Source organism: Pseudophryne corroboree, chromosome 4, assembly GCF_028390025.1.
Source record: "Pseudophryne corroboree isolate aPseCor3 chromosome 4, aPseCor3.hap2, whole genome shotgun sequence".
Lineage (NCBI taxonomy): Eukaryota > Metazoa > Chordata > Amphibia > Anura > Myobatrachidae > Pseudophryne > Pseudophryne corroboree.
The window spans coordinates 180,945,468-180,967,426 of record NC_086447.1 but is presented as its reverse complement, the minus strand read 5'-3'; the positions used below and the strand labels follow the sequence as shown (position 1 = coordinate 180,967,426).

Sequence of the window (21,959 nt, the reverse complement as noted above, 5' to 3'; positions counted from 1 at the left end):
GCAAACTTGCTAGGTTCACAGAGTAGCAAAAGAACCCCAGCAGGTTAAACGACTGACTCCAGTCTTACTGCTAGGTCTGGATTGGCAGAGTGTAATACCAAATCCCAAGGCCTATTTGCAGTAAGCAACAAACAAATACAAAGTTTACACAGTACTAGCTAGCTTTCAGGAACTGACTAACCAACAAAGATTCAGCAGCATCTGCCTAATCTGAGAAGAGGGTTTATATAGCAGGTGCTGTCCACGCCCCACTCAGACCTCACAGACTGTGAGCACAAAAACCAGCACCGGATCCCCTGCCGTGCACAGAGCCTGTAACCACTGCACAGCAAAAGACCCGAACCGGAGTATCAGCTACGCTCAGGTTACTCCGCTAGCACTTGTCTCCCGGTTGCCATGACGACGTGGCAGCACAGAGCAGGAGACCCTAACAGGAAGAAACCTAAAATAGCACTCTCCAAACTTATGTCCCCTTGCAAAATAGGCAGTATGGGACTACCTGACTTTTCCATATACTCATATTCGATTATGTTTCATTACATCACTGACTGGCTGGCTAAAAAGTCCACCTTTACAGATATATGTGTAGATGAACCTTTATTTCACCCATTTTCTCCAGCTGCCTTACTACTCACACAACCCAATCTCATTCCCTCCCCGATAAAGACACATATCTTATTTAAGGATATATACCTGACTTGGCGGTTGGTTTATAGGAGGCTAAATAGGAATCCATTATATGCATCTTGTATACCACTATGGGGCAATCCCGCTTTCCCGCCGTCCACCTCAAATACCATGTTTCGACTTCTGAGTGATTAAGGACTGTATGACTCCACTAAGGTTTTTGACCCTGGTGGCAATTTTGTTCAATTTACTGACCTCGTTACCATATATGATATCCCACATAACCATTTCTTTATGTATCTCCAAGTGCGACATTACCTTTCTTCTCTTACTTGGTTGGCTCCTTCACAATCTTTCACTCTGCTTACCGACCCATTACGACCATTATTGATGTTCAGCATACAGAAAGTGTACCGCATTAGTTTACTATACTCTCTCCTCACTAAGGCCCTCATTCCGAGTTGTTCGCTCGGTATTTTTCATCGCATCGCAGTGAAAATCCGCTTAGTACGCATGCGCAATGTTCGCACTGCGACTGCGCCAAGTAACTTTACTATGATGAAAGTATTTTTACTCACGGCTTTTTCTTCGCTCCGGCGATCGTAATGTGATTGACAGGAAATGGGTGTTTCTGGGCGGAAACACAGCGTTTCAGGGGCGTGTGGCTGAAAACGCTACCGTTTCCGGAAAAAACGCAGGAGTGGCCGGGGAAACGGTGGGAGTGCCTGGGCGAACGCTGGGTGTGTTTGTGACGTCAACCAGGAACGACAAGCACTGAAATGATCGCACAGGCAGAGTAAGTCTGGAGCTACTCTGAAACTGCTAAGTAGTTAGTAATCGCAATATTGCGAATACATCGGTCGCAATTTTAAGAAGCTAAGATTCACTCCCAGTAGGCGGCGGCTTAGCGTGTGTAACTCTGCTAAAATCGCCTTGCGACCGATCAACTCGGAATGAGGGCCTAAGTGTACTTCCGAGAAACGATGGGAAGATGTTAGACTAAAATGGGATACTGACCTAAACTATTCTCCCCAACCTGGATATACGAATGCTCAATTTATTCAAGCCCTGAAAGCACTTCAATCATCTTATTTGCAGGAGGTTCATGTTAGAACACTTCACAGGGCATACATCTCCCCAGCACAATATGCTCATTTTAACCCGACCAACTCTGCAGAATGTATTAAATGCCACTGTATTACTGCCTCCTTTTTCCACTGCATGTGGGACTGTCCATATATACGCCGCTTCTGGTACAAGATTCTTAATTATATCAAACGCATTTTCAAATTCTCTGCTACAGCTTGTCTACTAGCCGATTTTACGAGTTGGGATCTTGGCTTGAATAGACGTGCTTTCACTCCATTACTTACAGTTATAGTCACGATTGCAAAGAAAATAATACTAACCCATTGGCTATCTCGCACTTCGCCTTCGCTCGCTGAGGTACACCAAAAGATGTTACAACTTATGTATTTTGACAGGAAAACTGCTTTGTCCAATATCACCACCGGAGCGGTTACATTTAATAAGAAATGGGTCTTATATATACTCTCTGTTGACCAGCTGACCCAAGATTCTGTTTTTGCATTGTTTGACCATGCTGAATACTCTCTCCAAAGGAGGATTTCCCTTTCTCCCACGTAAACTCGCCTCCAAATGTTGATCATTGTGGTAAATTTACTAAGATGGGAGTTCTATTTAAGATGGGATGTTGCCCATAGCAACCAAACAGATTCCATTTCTCATTTATCTAGCACCTTCTGGAAAATAATACCTGGAATCTGATTGGTTGCTATGGGCAACATCCCATCTTAAATAGAACTCCCATCTTAGTAAATTTCCCCCATTGGCTGAATATGTTTGTAATCTTATGACACTCTCTCTCTCTCTTATTTCCTTACCCTTTTTTTTAATTCTTCCCTCTCCTACTTTCCCCTTGTCTGTGTCTCGGTTTCCTTTTCCCCTATTTTATTTCTTTCAGTAACATCTCCGATATCACTTGTTTCCGGGTATGTTAGATCACTGGTTCCACTATGTCTGTATGCTGATGTTTGGGTGGACCTACTTTTACTGTGTGGGACCTTCTGAAATTTCTCTTTCATTTATTATGTGATATCGATCCCCTGTTTTGATTCATATGCAATGTTTCTTTATTGAAAATCCAATAAATAGAATTTACAACAACAAAAAAATGTGGAAGGGATGCTATTTAAACTGAAAATACAAGTTTATTCCACAGACCATGTGTACCAAAGGACAAACAGTTAAGGCCTATGACTATATTAATTTATCTTGAAGGTGCGCAATTTTTCAAATCTCTTAAATTCATTAGCTTAAGTAATGTAGTGCAAGGATTCGGTATTATAGCAAGCAAAGCATCAGAATACATAATAAGACTATATTTTGATGCATAGTTCAAGGCCGCTAATGTCTCGTCATAGAATGTCACTCATTTAAAATGTCTGCAAGAGTAGAGGGGACATTTTCTCTTTAAGGGGTCGATTTATCATTAAATATTTGTGGCTTAGTCCACAAAAATACACATTTCTGGGGGTAATCGCAAATATTTAGTAACCCACATCTGAAGATGGTGTTAGTCCATTATAGTCTAAGAGCTACACTTTGCATAATTAGCCAGCTCCTCCCCAGCAACGGCCGCCATACATGCATGGTCAGGGACTTCTGCTTCGAGCACATGGTGCTGCTATAATTACATATTGCATTGCGATTTCGGGTGCTAATATAGCGCCCAGATCACAATGCAAATGCAATTGTTGCTAAATGGGCTCCTAAAGATCTTCTGAAAAGTCTGCCACCTAAATATATTTATCTACTTTCACTTGTCTTTGGAATAGGCTTCTTCTTGAAAACCCACATAGTCAAGTTACAAAATTTAGTATATAGTAGGTATAAAAAGCACTAACAGTTTCTTTAGTTATTTGAAGGGACTCGTCCTTGTCATCCTTAATTATACAAGTTGAGTATCCCATATCCAAATATTCCAAAATACGGACTATTCTGAAATACGGAATTTTTTGAGTGAGAGTGAGATAGTGAAAATTTTGTTTTCTGATGGCTTAACGCATACACACTTTGTTTAATACACAAAGTTATTAAAAATACTGTATTAAATGACCTCCAGGCTGTGTGTATTAGGTGTATATGAAACAAACAAATTGTGTGAATGTACATCCACTTTGTTTAATGCACAAAGTTATTACAAATATTGGCTAAAATTACCTTTAGGCTGTGTGTATAAGGTGTATATGAAACATAAATGCATTCTGTGCTTAGACTTAGGTCCCATCGCTATGATATCTCATTATGGTATGCAATTATTCCAAAATACGGAAAAATCCGATATCCAAAATACTTCTGGTCCCAGGTATTTTGGATAAGGGATACTCAACCTGTATGTATAAGAGCTAGAGATCTTTGTGCTACCAGTGCTTTGGCTAAGGGCCTACTTGGCCTGACTCCACATAGAAAGTACCTGTTCCTGCACTATCGAAAGGAGAGTTTTATTTTATGTTCTAAGTATTTAGGCTCATTCTAGTTGTCTCCAGCTCAATATACAAATCTTTAGGGAACAAAGTTTTACATTTGGTGTGGCTTTAAAGCAATAAAATGTCTGTTAATTTAGAAAGTCTCCTAATTGGATACATTTCCCTCTGACGCATTTGTGGCCCTTCATGTGTGTGATCGTCATTATGAGAAATTTATTAATCTTTCATCTCCATTACCTGTGCATTACAATAATGTCCCTGCTACATAAGGAGAAGGCTGATCGGTGGCCCTAGTTTTGAAAAGAAGTGGCAAGGTGGCTTACACTAATGCCTCACAGCACTGGGGTCATGGGTTCAATACCAACCAGGAAATTAGTGTTCTAAAATGGCAGCTGCTCAATCAATTTAGCGATACTTTTCAGGTGCAAAAAGAGAGGGGTTATTGTAAACAAAAAAAATACAAACGTTTTCCCACTGCACACAAAGAAGTATCAGCAATAAGACTTGAACACTACATGATAATAGAAAATTCAGAGATCTTAGTTACATATATTACCAAAGATACGGTTAAGCCATCAGGCCTGAGCAAGGCTTCTCTGATATTGGTGGTCATTAACACTTCATGATAATAGCATCCACTCTGGGTCATATAATTGCTTATTGTTATGCTACATGATAATAGCACATACAAAAATATAATTTAATTGACAGCCAACTCAGATGGAGTCAGTCCAAGATCCTCCAACTGGCACTACAAGAACCAGCATGCCCTCCAAACAATGGACCCATCTACGCCTCTCAGAACAGAAATAAAAAATTGTAGCTGCTCAATCAATTTAGTCATACTTAGAGAAGGCTTGCTGAGGCCTGGTGGCAACTACTGGAGGAGTGGTGCAGTCCAGCTGAGCAGCAACAGGAGACTGACTTACAGGAGCTGAAAGATACTAGCAGAATCACCAGGAGCTGTCACCAGCAGTCCGCAGAGGGAGAGCGGAAGAATAGGTAGAGCTACATAGTCCAGGAAGGTTTTAAATAGGCCACTCAATCATAGGTGTAATCTGAGTGGTCAAAAACGTTTGTGTGATGTAGGTTCATGAATCCAGATTGGCTGACCAGAAATTGAGGTAGTTCCAAGATGGTGCCAACCATGGAGCACTGCTGCTGCATGCAACGCAAAGCGAGTGGTATACCATTTACACAGCCATGAAGATCCACCTCCCGCCATAATGAAGCCGGACATACAGTACATACAGAGCTGCAGGAAATCAGTGAGGAATGTGGTGACAGAGCAGTTACATGTACTTGTCCGCACTGATTGCTTTCTGCTCTCACACTGAACATCTGAGAATCTTTTTACGTAAAGGTGTTTCAGAGAGTTTGAACTGCACTCTCATTTTCATCTTTTTGAGAAATTTCTTATAAGCTATTATGTTGTTGATATACTAATTCAGTCCAACATCTAGATAAAATTAATTTTACCTTTTGAAATGTATGAGACACCTGGGAAAGCTGAGCAATGTCCTCTAGGCCCAGAAAGGTCAGGATGTACAGCATCAAGTGCTCAGGAAGACGTTCCAAGAAGTCATACTGCCCTTGGCATAGATTAATCACATACTGCAAGATTTTCTGTCCAAAGATGATGCCAATCTGAGCTGCAGAAAGGAAACACAATGCTAATTTATGGAACAGCCATTATAAAGCAAACTCATTATAATAGAGGTCCTGACATATTGCACCAGTGATTATACAATGGAAACGCATATGAATTTGCCTGTTAAGTGTGTATTTTAAGTTGTTATTATTAATTCTTATTCTTATTCTTATTATTAGGATTTATTTATAAGGCACCACACATTTCCAGGCACCTTACATAGTAAAGGTACAAAACTGGGTAAAACATAGCAAGATAGTTTTACACAAAGTAACATATTACATACATTCGAGTGTAGGCATAGATGTAACATATATGCATATAGGCTGAGTTACAGCCTGGCCCTGGGGGAGAGATGAAACAGGAAGAGTGAGGGCCCTGCTTGCAAGAGCTTACATTCTAAAAGGGAGGGGAGAGTAGTGGGGTAAAGTGAAGAATGTATATTAAGAAAATGAGACATATTTTTGAAGGATTAGTTTGTCTACACCTTTTTGTTTATTTACTACACTTGCACGTGAACTGCATCTCAAGTACAATCTAAAACAAAGGGACAAGATCTGATAATGTATAGTGTATCCCATAATACTGCACATGCACACAGAAAGAAATCGGCGCTTGTGCATCATCAAACATATGCTTGCTGACCGATTGCTGCTACGAACGGATTGATCTATGCGTCGTCAGGTCACATTTTCAGATAAATTGATATTTTTGGGTGGTAGCTATGTAACTGCACAGAACACTTCCATCTCATGGGAGTGTTGTGAGCATGTAAGGTGACTGCCTTGCTTGATTGACCCATGCAGGAGGAGATGGGTCGTCTGTTTCAGCAAGACCTTTTGCGTACAACATGGGCCTGGTGTGAGCCCAATACCAAATATAACGGCCCTGGCTGTGGAGTACGAACAGTGGGCGGGATAGGCTTCAACACATATTTTTAGTATACACAGGTGTGTCCAACTCAGAATCAGGTCCTAAATGAGGCCTATATTGTTACATCAGGGGAAGTTAGTAGAATAATCAGTGTATATGTATTACTGTTTTCAAGGTCCCAGTCCTCTTACTAACTAACACTGCATAATTTCCAAACTACTAATATTCACAATTACTTATAGAAAAGCTTGAGTGATTTACTTGTCTCAATTAAACATATTTGAAACAATTATTAAGTCGTTTTTTTTTGTTTTTTTTCTATGAGTGAATTAGGTGAAGAACATGTATTTAGACTTATCCAAAACAATTTTATAAAAAAATAAAAAGAAAGAATTCTTATTATTTTTAAAAATATTTGTAAAGAAAAAGATCAGGTTTCTAAACATCAGAACATCAGTAACATCGCTTTCATTTTCCCAGTGGCTGTAGCCACCAGGTACACACTGGGGGTGTTAATTTACATTTCCCCAGCAGCTGCTAATGTCTGCAGCCGCTGGGGAAGGGGGGCCTGCTGTGCTAACCGATCAGCATTGATCGGCAGCATGGCACACACTGGAGGAGGGTACAGGGAAGCAGATTGATTGGAAAGGTCCCTCTGAGAGCTGCAGCCAGGGTCGGACTGGGCCACAGGCTGTGGCGTATCTATAATGGGTGCAGTGTGTGCGGTTCACACGGACCCCTGGGTCCAGAGGGGACCCACACCACACACATTGCACCCATTTCTTCTACATACTTACCTTTCTGGTGTCCGTGTGTGGGCCCCCTCCTCTCCCGTCACCGAGGCTGCAGCCGCAGCAGCGCTGTTAGCACTCTGTCTGAGCACTAGAGACTCCGGCACTATGGTCGCAGTCTGAATCTCTATGCAGAGTGCGCTCGCACAGAGGGCGCACTGCGCGTGCGCACCCCGGGAGCCCAGTGAGATGCTAAAAGCATCTCTGGGCTGCGTTTGCCTCTGCCTGATTGACAGGCAGAGGCGGTCGTGGGGTTGGAGTGGCAGCAGCATTAGAACGCCGTTGGCGGGGCGCGGTCCGGACAACCGAGGCATGTCCGGACCTGGGCGGGCCACGGTGGCTGCGCGACGTCACATGAAGCCGCTGCGACCCAGGACACGGCAAGTAGCGGCCTGCTAGCGTGCAGGAGCTGCGCTGGCAGGGAGCTACGCAGCAGGTGCAAAAGCATCGCTGCTGTGCGATGCTTTTGCACCCTTGCAGGGGGGTAGGGCCAGACATGCGAGGCGAACTAGCCCTGTGCTGGGCATCCCCCCGGATGTCTGAGAAACTAATCGTAAATGTGCTAAATATTTGCACTAATAATAAGAATTTACTTACCGATAATTCTATTTCTCATAGTCCGTAGTGGATGCTGGGGACTCCGAAAGGACCATGGGGAATAGCGGCTCCGCAGGAGACTGGGCACAAAGTAAAAGCTTTAGGACTAGCTGGTGTGCACTGGCTCCTTCCCCTATGACCCTCCTCCAAGCCTCAGTTAGGATACTGTGCCCGGACGAGCGTACACAATAAGGAAGGATTTTGAATCCCGGGTAAGACTCATACCAGCCACACCAATCACACCGTACAACTTGTGATCTGAACCCAGTTAACAGCATGATAACAGAAGGAGCCTCTGAAAAGATGGCTCACAACAACAATAACCCGATTTTTGTAACAATAACTATGTACAAGTAATGCAGACAATCCGCACTTGGGATGGGCGCCCAGCATCCACTACGGACTATGAGAAATAGAATTATCGGTAAGTAAATTCTTATTTTCTCTAACGTCCTAGTGGATGCTGGGGACTCCGAAAGGACCATGGGGATTATACCAAAGCTCCCAAACGGGCGGGAGAGTGCGGATGACTCTGCAGCACCGAATGAGAGAACTCCAGGTCCTCCTCAGCCAGGGTATCAAATTTGTAGAATTTAGCAAACGTGTTTGCCCCTGACCAAGTAGCTGCTCGGCAAAGTTGTAAAGCCGAGACCCCTCGGGCAGCCGCCCAAGATGAGCCCACTTTCCGTGTGGAATGGGCTTTTACAGATTTTGGCTGTGGCAGGCCTGCCACAGAATGTGCAAGCTGAATTATACTACAAATCCAACGAGCAATCGTCTGCTTAGAAGCAGGAGCACCCAGCTTGTTGGGTGCATACAGGATAAACAGCGAGTCAGATTTTCTGACTCCAGCCGTCCTGGAAACATATATTTTCAGGGCCCTGACTACGTCCAGCAACTTGGAATCCTCCAAGTCCCTAGTAGCCGCAGGCACCACAATAGGTTGGTTTAAGTGAAATGCTGAAACCACCTTAGGGAGAAATTGAGGACGAGTCCTCAATTCTGCCCTGTCCGTATGAAAAATTAGGTAAGGGCTTTTATAGGATAAAGCCGCCAATTCTGATACACGCCTGGCTGAAGCCAGGGCTAACAGCATTACCACTTTCCATGTGAGATATTTCAAGTCCACAGTGGTGAGTGGTTCAAACCAATGTGATTTTAGGAATCCCAACACTACATTGAGATCCCAAGGTGCCACTGGAGGCACAAAAGGAGGCTGTATATGCAGTACTCCCTTGACAAACGTCTGAACTTCAGGAACAGAAGCTAGTTCTTTTTGGAAGAATATCGACAGGGCCGAAATTTGAACCTTAATGGACCCTAATTTGAGGCCCATAGACAGTCCTGTTTGCAGGAAATGCAGGAATCGACCCAGTTGAAATTCCTCCGTAGGGGCCTTCCTGGCCTCGCACCACGCAACATATTTACGCCAAATACGGTGATAATGTTGTACGGTTACATCCTTCCTGGCTTTGATCAGGGTAGGGATGACTTCATCCGGAATGCCTTTTTCCTTCAGGATCCGGCGTTCAACCGCCATGCCGTCAAACGCAGCCGCGGTAAGTCTTGGAACAGACATGGTCCCTGCTGGAGCAGGTCCTGTCTTAGAGGTAGAGGCCACGGGTCTTCCGTGAGCATCTCTTGAATTTCCGGGTACCAAGTCCTTCTTGGCCAATCCGGAGCCACGAGTATAGTCTTTACTCCTCTCCTTCTTATGATTCTCAGTACTTTTGGTATGAGAGGAAGAGGAGGGAACACATACACTGACCGGTACACCCACGGTGTTACCAGAGCGTCCACAGCTATTGCCTGAGGGTCCCTTGACCTGGAGCAATATCTGTCCAGTTTTTTGTTGAGGCGAGACGCCATCATGTCCACCTTTGGTTTTTCCCAACGGTTTACAATCATGTGGAAGACTTCTGGGTGAAGTCCCCACTCCCCCGGGTGAAGATCGTGTCTGCTGAGGAAGTCTGCTTCCCAGTTGTCCACTCCCGGAATGAACACTGCTGACAGTGCTATCACATGATTTTCCGCCCAGCGAAGAATCCTTGCCACTTCCGTCATTGCCCTCCTGCTTCTTGTGCCGCCCTGTCTGTTTACGTGGGCGACTGCCGTGATGTTGTCCGACTGGATCAATACTGGCTGACCCTGAAGCAGAGGCCTTGCCTGACTTAGGGCATTGTAAATGGCCCTTAGTTCCAGGATATTTATGTGAAGTGACGTTTCCATGCTTGACCACAAGCCCTGGAAATTTTTTCCCTGTGTGACTGCTCCCCAGCCTCTCAGGCTGGCATCCGTGGTCACCAGGACCCAATCCTGAATGCCGAATCTGCGGCCCTCTAGGAGATGAGCACTCTGTAACCACCACAGGAGAGACACCCATGTCCTTGGAGACAGGGTTATCCGCTGATGCATTTGAAGATGCGATCCGGACCATTTGTCTAGCAGATCCAACTGAAAAGTTCTTGCGTGGAATCTGCCGAATGGAATCGCTTCGTAAGAAGCCACCATCTTTCCCAGGACCCTTGTGCACTGATGCACTGACACCTGGCCTGGTCTTAGGAGTTTCCTGACTAGGTCGGATAACTCCCTGGCTTTCTCTTCCGGGAGAAACACCTTTTTCTGTACTGTGTCCAGAATCATCCCTAGGAACAGCAGACGTGTCGTCGGAATCAGCTGCGATTTTGGAATATTTAGAATCCATCCGTGCTGTCGTAGTACTATTTGAGATAGTGCTACTCCGACCTCTAACTGTTCTCTGGACCGTGCCCTTATCAGGAGATCGTCCAAGTAAGGGATAATTAAGACGCCTTTTCTTCGAAGAAGAATCATCATTTCGGCCATTACCTTGGTAAAGACCCGGGGTGCCGTGGACAATCCAAACGGCAGCGTCTGAAACTGATAGTGACAGTTCTGTACCACAAACCTGAGGTACCCTTGGTGAGAAGGGCAAATTGGGACATGGAGGTAAGCATCCTTGATGTCCAGAGACACCATATAGTCCCCTTCTTCCAGGTTCACTATCACTGCTCTGAGTGACTCCATCTTGAACTTGAACCTTTTTATGTAAGTGTTCAAGGCTTTCAGATTTAAAATGGGTCTCACCGAGCCGTCCGGCTTCGGTACCACAAACAGCGTGGAGTAATACCCCTTTCCCTGTTGTAGGAGGGGTACCTTGATTATCACTTGCTGGGAATACAGCTTGTGAATGGCTTCCAATACCGCCTCCCTGTCGGGGGTAGACGTTGGTAAAGCAGACTTCAGGAACCGGCGAGGGGGAGACGTCTCGAATTCCAATTTGTACCCCTGAGATACTACCTGCAGGATCCAGGGGTCCACTTGCGAGTGAGCCCACTGCGCGCTGAAATTCTTGAGACGGGCCCCCACCGTGCCTGAGTCCGCTTGTAAGGCCCCAGCGTCATGCTGAGGACTTGGCAGAAGCGGGGGAGGGCTTCTGTTCGTGGGAAGAAGCTGTCTGTTGCAGTCTTTTTCCCCTTCCTCTGCCCCGGGGCAGATATGAGTGGCCTTTTGCCCGCTTGCCCTTATGGGGACGAAAGGACTGAGCCTGAAAAGACGGTATCTTTTTCTGCTGCGAGGTGACTTGGGGTAAAAAGGTGGATTTCCCAGCCGTTGCCGTGGCCACCAGGTCCGATAGACCGCCCCCAAATAACTCCTCCCCTTTATACGGCAATACTTCCATATGCCGTTTGGAATCCGCATCCCCAGTCCACTGTCGCGTCCATAATCCTCTTCTGGCAGAAATGGACATCGCACTTACTCTTGATGCCAGAGTGCAAATGTCTCTCTGTGCATCTCGCATATATAGGAATGCATCCTTTAAATGCTCTATAGTCAATAATATATTGTCCCTGTCCAGGGTATCAATATTTTCAGTCAGGGAATCCGACCAAGCCACCCCAGCACTGCACATCCAGGCTGAGGCGATTGCTGGTCGCAGTATAACACCAGTATGTGTGTATATACTTTTAAGGATATTTTCCAGCCTCCTATCTGCTGGCTCCTTAAGGGCGGCCGTTTCTGGAGACGGTAACGCCACTTGTTTTGATAAGCGTGTGAGCGCCTTATCTACCCTAGGGGGTGTTTCCCAACGAGCCCTAACCTCTGGTGGGAAGGGATATAGTGCCAATAATTTTTTAGAAATTAGCAGTTTTTTGTCGGGGGTAACCCACGCTTCATCACACACTTCATTCAATTCATCTGATTCAGGAAAAACTACGGGTAGTTTTTTCACACCCCACATAATACCCCTTTTTGTGGTACTTGCAGTATCAGAGATGTGCAAAACCTCCTTCATTGCCGTGATCATGTAACGTGTGGCCCTACTGGAAAATACGTTTGTTTCTTCACCGTCGACACTGGAGTCAGTGTCTGTGTCTGGGTCCGTGTCGACCCACTGAGGTAACGGGCGTTTAATAGCCCCTGACGGTGTTTGAGACGCCTGGACAGGCACTAACTGAGCTGCCGGCTGTCTCATGTCGTCAAGTTTTCTGTAACGTGCCGACACTGTCACGTAATTCCTTAATTACGGCCATCCATTCAGGTGTCGACTCCCTAGGGGGTGACATCACCATTATCGGCAATTGCTCCGCCTCCACATCATTTTCCTCCTCATACATGTCGACACACACGTACCGACACCCAGCACACACACAGGGAATGCTCTGATAGAGGACAGGACCCACTTAGCCCCTTGGGGAGACAGAGGGAGAGTTTGCCAGCACACACCAGAGCGCTATATATGTATAGGGACAACCTTACAATAAGTGTCTATCCCTTATAGCTGCTTATATCTGTTATTTTGCCAAATAAGTGCCCCCCTCTCTTTTTTACCCTGTTTCTGTAGTTGCAGGATGCAGGGGAGATTCTGGGAGCCTTCCTACCAGCGGAGCTGTGTGGGAAAAATGGCGCTGTGTGCTGAGGAGATAGGCCCCGCCCCCTTCACGGCGGGCTCTTCTCCCGCTTTTTTCTGGAAAACTGGCAGGGGTTAAATACATCCATATAGCCCAGGAGCTATATGTGATGTATTTTTTGCCAAATAAGGTAAATCCATTGCTTCCCAGGGCGCCCCCCCCCCAGCGCCCTGCACCCTCAGTGACCGAAGTGTGAAGTGTGCTGAGAGCAATGGCGCACAGCTGCAGTGCTGTGCGCTACCTTATGAAGACAGGAAAGTCTTCTGCCGCCGATTTATGGACCTCTTCTTGCTTCAGCATCTGTAAGGGGGCCGGCGGCGCGGCTCCGGGACCCATCCATGGCTGGGCCTGTGATCGTCCCTCTGGAGCTAATGTCCAGTAGCCTAAGAAGCCCAATCCACTCTGCACGCAGGTGAGTTCGCTTCTTCTCCCCTTAGTCCCTCGATGCAGTGAGCCTGTTGCCAGCAGGTCTCACTGAAAATAAAAAACCTATTTAAACTTTTACTCTAAGCAGCTCAGGAGAGCCACCTAGATTGCACCCTTCTCGTTCGGGCACAAAATCTTAACTGAGGCTTGGAGGAGGGTCATAGGGGGAGGAGCCAGTGCACACCAGCTAGTCCTAAAGCTTTTACTTTGTGCCCAGTCTCCTGCGGAGCCGCTATTCCCCATGGTCCTTTCGGAGTCCCCAGCATCCACTAGGACGTTAGAGAAAAGCAGGTAACAAAGTGACCACAAAGTACATTTTAATAGATTACTTTTGATAATCACTAGGTTAACTGCTTGTATTTAATAATGATATACATGACCGAATTAACAATAAGTCACCAGTAGCAAATAAACAATGTATATTTTCTCACATTGCTATAATATCCACAGGATAATAGGAAGTAGCTAGAATATAATTATTTTAAATAATAGGCAACTCATTTAACTAAATAGCAAACCGAGTACAGATATAATTAAAAGGATGAACTAAAGGCCACTGGCACGTTCATCCCAGAATACATTTACATCTCAGTAATATGGACTGAAAGTGCAGGCATCATTATTGTCACAATCTAAAATAAAGTCACCATTTGTCAAAATGAAATTATCCTTTCCAATTAGGTTCTAAGATGATACAGAATCTTGATAAAAGGATTGTGAACACAGAATTATCCTTTTCACATAATAACATCAGTTTGAACAGGCTACATGCAAATTGGTATTACAATTCTATGATGAAGATGGGTTTCTAACACAAGTTAAATGTATATAAAATAAATAGATGTGAAAGTAACCAATCTTGTCTAATAGTGACACTATATACTGTGAATTGTCATTTCTTTCTGCTGCAATTTTTTCTTGCTTTTATTCTCTTTCTGTTCCACTTTTACATTGCATTCATATCAACTGGAGAGCACTGGCAATACAGTGAGATGAGATTATGTAGTACTTACTACATGTGTTTGACTTAAACAAGATGCAAATTAAACACAACTTGTAAATAATTGTGAACTCATATCAAACACATATTAATGGTGTACATAAACACAAAGTTATTTATATCTATCCAATTTACATTTTAACATCAGCGCGCATGTAGCCTAAAATTCATATATATCCAATAAGTTTTTTTGGTGTGTTGTGGTGAACATTGGTAGAAAAAAAGAAAAGGGAGGGGAGGGGGGGGGGAGAGAATCATTAAGTGAATGAAAGTTAATTAAAGATACCAGTTTAATTAAACAAATATGCATTCAATAGGATTGGGGGGGGGGGGGCTTAAAGTGCCACCTTATTCCTAGGAAAGTTCCACGCCCACCTTAATTGTTCATAGAAATTTCAGAACTAAATATATACATACATATAAATTTGTCTGAATTAATCAAATAGGCCAAAAATACACAAATGTTTATGCAACTTGGGTTTTTCTATTGCTCGGATGGGGGATTTTTCACGTATTTGGGATCTTCTTGTATCCTATAAATTGTGAAGACAAAAACTAAATATCAGTGACCCATAAACTATTAGATTCGCCAAAGGAGAAAAGTCAGTGGAACTAGATAAATCTGAAAAGTCAGTGAAACTAGACAAGTCTGAGCAAGTAGCCTTACCGACCTGAACAAGTCCAAACTTGCCTAAATGCATTTCATCCAGATACATTTTCCAAGCACTGGAGACTGGCAGGAAAACAATCATACTTAGGTGTTATATCTTCTGACTGGGAGATATAGAGGTAAGTTATGAAAAGAGGTGGACATGACGTGACTGAAGGACACCATTTGTGTCCTTATATTTCGTCACCGTTCACCTGGCAGACAGGTACTTTTGTGAGAGATCTACTTGTATTCATGGGAGTCCAAGAAGTTCTCCTCCTAAGTCTCTTGTACATTACTGGCGTGTAGGCAACTTTGAATAAGATCTAAAGGCCCCCATCCACTAGTCCGATTTGGGCAGTTTTCTTCAGATTTCGACACATCTGACCGTCATATCTGAAGGAAAGTGTCACATTGGATGGCTCTTCCGATCCGATGCGCACTCCCGTGTCAGATATATCTGAACTACAGATCTCTGAGGCTGCCCCAACTATTTATCTGAATCTGAAGAAAACAGGTGCACATCGGATTGTTTTTTTTACTTCAGATGTATCTGATCAGATTCATCTGAAGCGTCACTTGACTGGCATCTCCCTGGCCACTCCCACCCACCACAAGACGGGGCGGCAGCAGCAGCAGCAGCATCAGATCAATCGCATGTAGCATGTGTGCATCAGATATATCTGATGCGATCTGGCACATGATATATCGCATCAGATATATCTGAAGTGAATGTAATTAAAATTAAAGCCAGGGTCTGATCCAATTCCCGGGACGCTCCCGGGAGAGTTCAAGAGAAATCTGATGCTATCTGCAGTTCAGACAAGTCTGAGTAGTGGATGGCAACCTTAAGACTGTACAGAAGGCGAGTGCACAGAGTGGCTGCTTTTCTAGAAGTGGTGAGACGTGAGAGCATACGTGTAACTGCTGTGTGCCCTGATCGCAGGACTGCGTTCTGCATTCTGAGGGGCCTGGTTCTTCATCAGAGTTTGCTGGTGTGATGATCAGAAGGAAAAGTCGAGACAGTTGCTGTTTCAGGCTATTTAGTTAGCTTGATATAACTTAAAGCAGAACAGCTTGAGAATATACTGTAATGGTTTGTTCACATCTGTCTGCTGTTAACGTGCATGTTAGCCGCTGACGCCTGAAAACCACAGTAAAAATAGGATGCAGGGTTTCTTATGGCTTGTGTATGCCATATGGGTCTGATTCAGAGATGTACGAAAATGCATTCACAGCTGCAAATTTGTCTGCAGTGACTGTGTGAAAATATGCAAATGTCGCTGCTGCCTAGATTTGTACTGAGACACCCCACCCCTAGTGTGAGTGGTGGGTTTCTTCCTCCAGTCCAAATTGATTTGAATTAAACTGACCAAAGTGTTTAAGAAAAGAATGTAGACTATAAGCGTCAGTGAGTGAGGAAAGTGATTACGCATTCTCTGAATGGCACTGTGGAATATATTCAGACCACAACTCCAGGATCTTATGGGTTTATAGTTTGTTTTTGACTGTTTCTTGTGTCCCTGGGACAGCTATTAAACAAAGGGAGTCAAGGACAATTCTCTTACTTGTTAGTATAATTGCTGCCAAACACCCACACTGTCCATATTCTCTAACCATATCAGATTGCAAGGCTGAGAATTACCCATCAAGGTCAAGCAACAACACTACAAAACTGGGAGGGAGCTTGTGAATTCTATTTTATTGACACCACAAAATAAGAAAATAACACAATAATATACCCACCTTTATTTAAAACATATTAATGTACAGAATCTCAATGGGAGATAAACTGCTCACTTTAATTTCTATGTAAACTTAACTCTTTCTCAGAGTCATCGGAAGACGAGTACGTACATACTGAAAACAGTACTGCTGAAATTAAAACAAGACAAATGGGCACTATATAAATATATGCTCCACTTGCAAAGACTTCTCAAGATTGCTCAAATACACCATCTAGTGGCAGCATTTGAATTATTTTATAAGATAACCAGGAAATGTGAATAGTGCATTGGCAAAGAATCAGCTCAAATCATGGAGACAGTGGTGGAGGTACCCACAGTGCATGAAGTTGATTTATGTTTGTTTTGTTTTTAAACATACTGCCAATGCTACATGGGGAGACAAAGAACATAGGGTTGGACTGGCCCTTAGGGGTACAGGCAGTAGCGGATCTTGCCATGGGCAAGCAGGACTTTTGCCCGGGGCGCCGCCTTCCGGAGGGCACCGGTGCCATCCGGAGGGCGCCGCACCATGGCAAGATCCGCTACTGCAGTGCTGTGCCCCCCGCTGTGTCCCGTTGCCGCTGCGTCCCGCTGTGAAGGGCGTCAGGGAACTTCCCTTCATGGAGAGGACCTTTGCTGTGCGGTGCGCGATGACATCATCGTGCACCGCACAGCATTTCAGCGGCGCTACTACTGTACAGGGGGCGTAACTGACCACGCCCCCTGTATGAAGCCACGCCCATACTACCCACCCGGGGTGCAAAAAGACCGAAAACCGGTCCTGGGTACAGGGGAAACCACCGGTGGGCCCCACTGTTTGGGGGCCCACCTCATACTCTAGGGATCAGGTTCCATACTGTGCACTTGAATTATACATTATACATGTTACCTTATACTACACAGGACTATGGTGTATTTCTCTACAGTGCATTACTGTTTTTACTCTGGTACATTATCATGATGCACTAGCAGTATTTATTGACTATATATATCTTTATCAAGGGGCCCAGAACATGCACTCTTTATTGGTTATCCAAGCTTCTATGGTAGCTGACCACACCCCCTTTGGAGAATGGCCACACCCATAAACATGGGTACTACCACAGCATTCCCGGGCCCCCGGCTATACTGTTACCAATGCTCTAGTGTTTGTGTATGCCAGTGCCAACTGGACCATCCAGCCATACTGTTACTTGTGTGTGCCAAGGGCTGAGATGTTGCACTGGATTGGTAGATTCGTAGGGCAGGGTGAGTGGTGTCACAGCGACTCGTGACTGCATTCTCATATTTTTGGAGTGTATCAGGCCCTATAAAACACATATTCCTAAAGATGCAGGAGGAGATTCTGCTCTCTATAACGGAGGTGGAAGAAAATACTAGCTAGCCACCAGAGGATTAAGATTGGAGCGCTGACCAGCTGCACCACATATAGCAAACACACAAGAAAAGACAGAAGCGCTAGACAACAGGTAATTTATTCCTATAAAAATATGTATATGCACAAACTTAATTTATACCGGACCACGTATAGCAAAGCCCAATACATCATCAATACACTTCTATTGGTGTTGCCTGCAGAGCCGGAAGTGTGTGTGTGTATATATATATATATATATATATATATATATTGTGACAAGAACACTGGGATAGTGTTTGAGGGCAGGTATATTTGTCCCAGGTTCTTGTCTTACATGTTTTAGAAAATGTTAACTTCTAGGAAAAATGCTTTTTGTTTTGTCTGAACCTTTTCAGTTTGCTGTAAAAGCTGGGTAAAGGCTCTGAGAGAGAGATAAGGCGAGTTCTAGACATTGGGCCCAGTTCGGGTCTTTGGCCTCACAGAGGGCTAATCAGGGTTTCAGCTGTGTAAGAGTGTTATAGTGCTTCTAACCTGATTAGTATGGGCAGACTGCCTGGGAAGGCTGCAGGATCTGTGTGTGAGAGACACGTTTTCTGATGCAAGTAAGCTATACAGTATGTACTGAAGAACTCTGTGTTTTGTTTAGTGACAGTTAGGAATATCTTATGTTTAGTTAGTGCCGGACAGGCAAGGTATTTTTATTTTGGGGTTTGTTTTATTTTCTGTTTCAATAAAACTGGCCGGGGTCAGTTGTACCAGAAACTGGACTTGTGTTGTTCCTCAGCTGCTGCGTGCGGCCATATTCCCCAGGAAAAGGCGCCTTGCACCCCTACAGTGTTACAACTTGGTGGAGAATGCGAGCACACCGTTCTGCGCATAAGTGAAAGCAGCAGCTTTGTGAGGCCTGCAGAAAACGGTGGTTTATGCAGATACAGCCCAGTGTGAAGTTACTGAGACTCACCCCTGAGGGTTTGATATATGTCCTGGGTGAAAGCAGCTACAAAGCCGCCTGAAAAATCTGTCGACATGGAGGATCTGCTTAAAGCCTTGCTGCAAGCTACAGCGGCTCAGCAGGAGGCCAACCGACAGCAGCAGGTGGCAATGGAGGAAAATAGGAGACTACAGCAGGTGGCAATGGAGGAAAATTGGAGACTACAGCAGGAGGCCAACAGACAGCAGCAGGTGGCAATGGAGGAAAATAAGAGACAACAGCAGGCAGTTGTTGATGAACTTTACAGGCAACAGCGTCAGGATAGAGAGGCCTTAGCAGAAGTGGTGCAGAGACTTGCAGCTCGGGTTGGAGATGTGGCCGTCAGTGCTCCAACCAGCTCTAGTTCTATACGGGCCAGTCACTTCCTGCAGAAAATGACAGAGGCTGATGATGTGGAGGCCTATCTGACCACGTTTGAAAGGACTGCCGAGCGTGAGAACTGGCCGAAAGCACAGTGGGCCAGTCTGCTGGCACCTTTCCTGTCAGGTGAGCCCCAAAAAGCTTACTTTGATTTAAGCCCTGCTGAGGCTCGGGACTATGATAAACTAAAGACTGAGATCCTGACCCGCCTGGGAGTCACGCTGTCAGTACGAGCACAACGGGTGCACCGTTGGCTGTACGCCATGGAGAAGCCTCCGCGCTCCCAGATGCACGACCTTATTCAGCTAACAAAAAAATGGCTACAACCAGAGACATTAACTGGTCCCCAGATGGTGGAAAGAGTCGTCATGGACCGCTACTTGAGATCTTTGCCCATGGTCCTGCGCAAGTGGGTGAGCCATGGAAACCCGGGTACTGCTGACCAATTAGTGGACATGGTAGAGAGGTATTTGGCAGCAGAGGAACTACTGATGACCACCCAGCAACCCATAGATCCTCGACAGCGCCCTTCAGTAAAGACTGGTAAGACTGTTCCGTGGGAAAACGTTGCTGGGCGGTTAAGAGAACGCAAGGCTGGAGAGACAGTAAACACTGGCCCTGGAAACAGGCCAATGGGGCTAGAACGGTCTATGCTGCCCAAACGGGTTGATAATCGTGTGATTAAATGTTTTAGGTGTGGTATGCCAGGTCATGTTATTGCCAATTGCCCAGTCACGCAAGAACCCATGCAATGTGATGCTGCCTTTGAATGTCGCAGAATGTCTTTCTTTGCTAGGTTAGCCTGTACTGTGGTACCTTCACCTGAGCTGGAAAAACAAATGTGTGATGTGTTCTTAGAGGGTAACCGGGTAGAGGCCTTGCTAGATTCAGGAAGTTTAGTTACCCTCGTGAAAGCTGGGTTAGTGAACCCCTTAAAGGTCCAGCAAATACCTATTGGGGTAACTTGCATACATGGGGATACCCAACATTATGCCACTGCTGAGGTGAATATAGAAACTTGTTGTGGGTCAGCAATAGTTAAAGTGGGACTGGTCCCTATCTTGGTGCATGAGGCCATAATAGGGAGGGATTTTCCTCATTTTTGGAAACTGTGGGAATCACGGTTATCTACAGATGTGAGAAGTAAAAAGCCAGTTGATAATACCGGTGATTTTATGGATGTACGTGGGTCTTCGGAACTTTCTGGCCCTTTGCCTTTTGCTAGTTTGGCTGGGGAAGTGACAGATGGGGAGTCCAGTGAGGACCCTCTTGCTGGGAACAGAGACATAGTAGTTAGAACTGAAAGCGTGCCTGACCTGGAGGTAAAGAAGGATCTGTTTGCGTCTGAACAGTTAAAGGATCCTACCTTAATAAAGGCTAGAGAGAATGTTAAGATTGTTAATGGGGAACCTGTGGTACCAGGTGACAGGGTTACGTATCCCCACATGGCCATCTGTAATGAGCTCTTGTACCACATTGTCAAAAGGGGTGAGGATGTGGTGGAACAGTTGGTAGTTCCCCAGCCTTATCGGAGAACGGTACTAGATTTAGCTCATAGTCACGTTACCGCAGGACATTTAGGGGCAGAAAAAACCACTGAAAGAGTTTTACAAAGGTTCTTTTGGCCAGGGGTTTATAAAGAAGTGTCTGAATATTGTTCTTCCTGTCCTGAATGCCAGTATCATGCCCCTAGACCCCATTTCAGGAGCCCACTAGTTCCCATGCCTATTATAGAGGTCCCGTTTGACAGAATAGCCATGGATCTCGTGGGGCCCTTGTTAAAGTCTGCTCGGGGCCATCAGTATATCCTGGTAATTATGGACTATGCCACTCGATATCCTGAGGCTGTCCCTTTACGCACTATCACAACCAAGGCGATACCTAGGGAGCTGGTGCAGGTATTTAGTAGAGTGGGAATACCAAAAGAAATTTTGACTGACCAAGGTACTCCATTTATGTCAAGGATCATGAAAGAATTGTGCAAGTTATTTAAGGTCACTCACCTCAGGACGTCCATCTACCATCCCCAAACTGACGGGTTGGTGGAAAGGTTTAATAAAACATTAAAAAGTATGTTAAAAAAGGTTGTTGAGAGAGATGGGAAAAACTGGGATTGTTTGTTGCCCTACTTGTTAATGGCCATCAGAGAAGTTCCTCAGTCCTCTACGGGGTTTTCTCCATTTGATTTGTTGTATGGTAGACACCCCAGAGGGCTGTTGGATATTGCCAAAGAGACGTGGGAAGGACAGCCCACTCCTTATAGAAGCGTTATTGAGCATGTAACACAAATGCAGGATAGGATTGCAGCCGTGGTACCTCTTGTCAGAGAGCACATGGAACAGGCCCAAAGTGCTCAACAGAGGGTCTATAACCGGAGTGCCAAGATACGGGAATTTGCTCCTGGAGATAGAGTTCTTGTTTTGGTACCCACTGTGGAAAGCAAATTCCTAGCTAAATGGCAGGGTCCATT

At 44.9% G+C, this 21,959-nt stretch overlaps 1 protein-coding gene across 2 annotated transcripts in view; it reads right to left on the bottom strand.

Moving 5' to 3' along the window:
• The window catches only part of FBXO36 (F-box protein 36), a 399,365-nt gene that overhangs the window by 195,550 nt on the left and 181,856 nt on the right, over window positions 1–21,959 (bottom strand). For both annotated transcript variants that reach the window (XM_063915617.1, XM_063915618.1), the window contains exon 3: window positions 5,616–5,788. In XM_063915617.1, coding sequence (XP_063771687.1) covers window positions 5,616–5,788 — 173 coding nt within the window. The remainder of the gene's footprint in view (window positions 1–5,615; window positions 5,789–21,959) is intronic.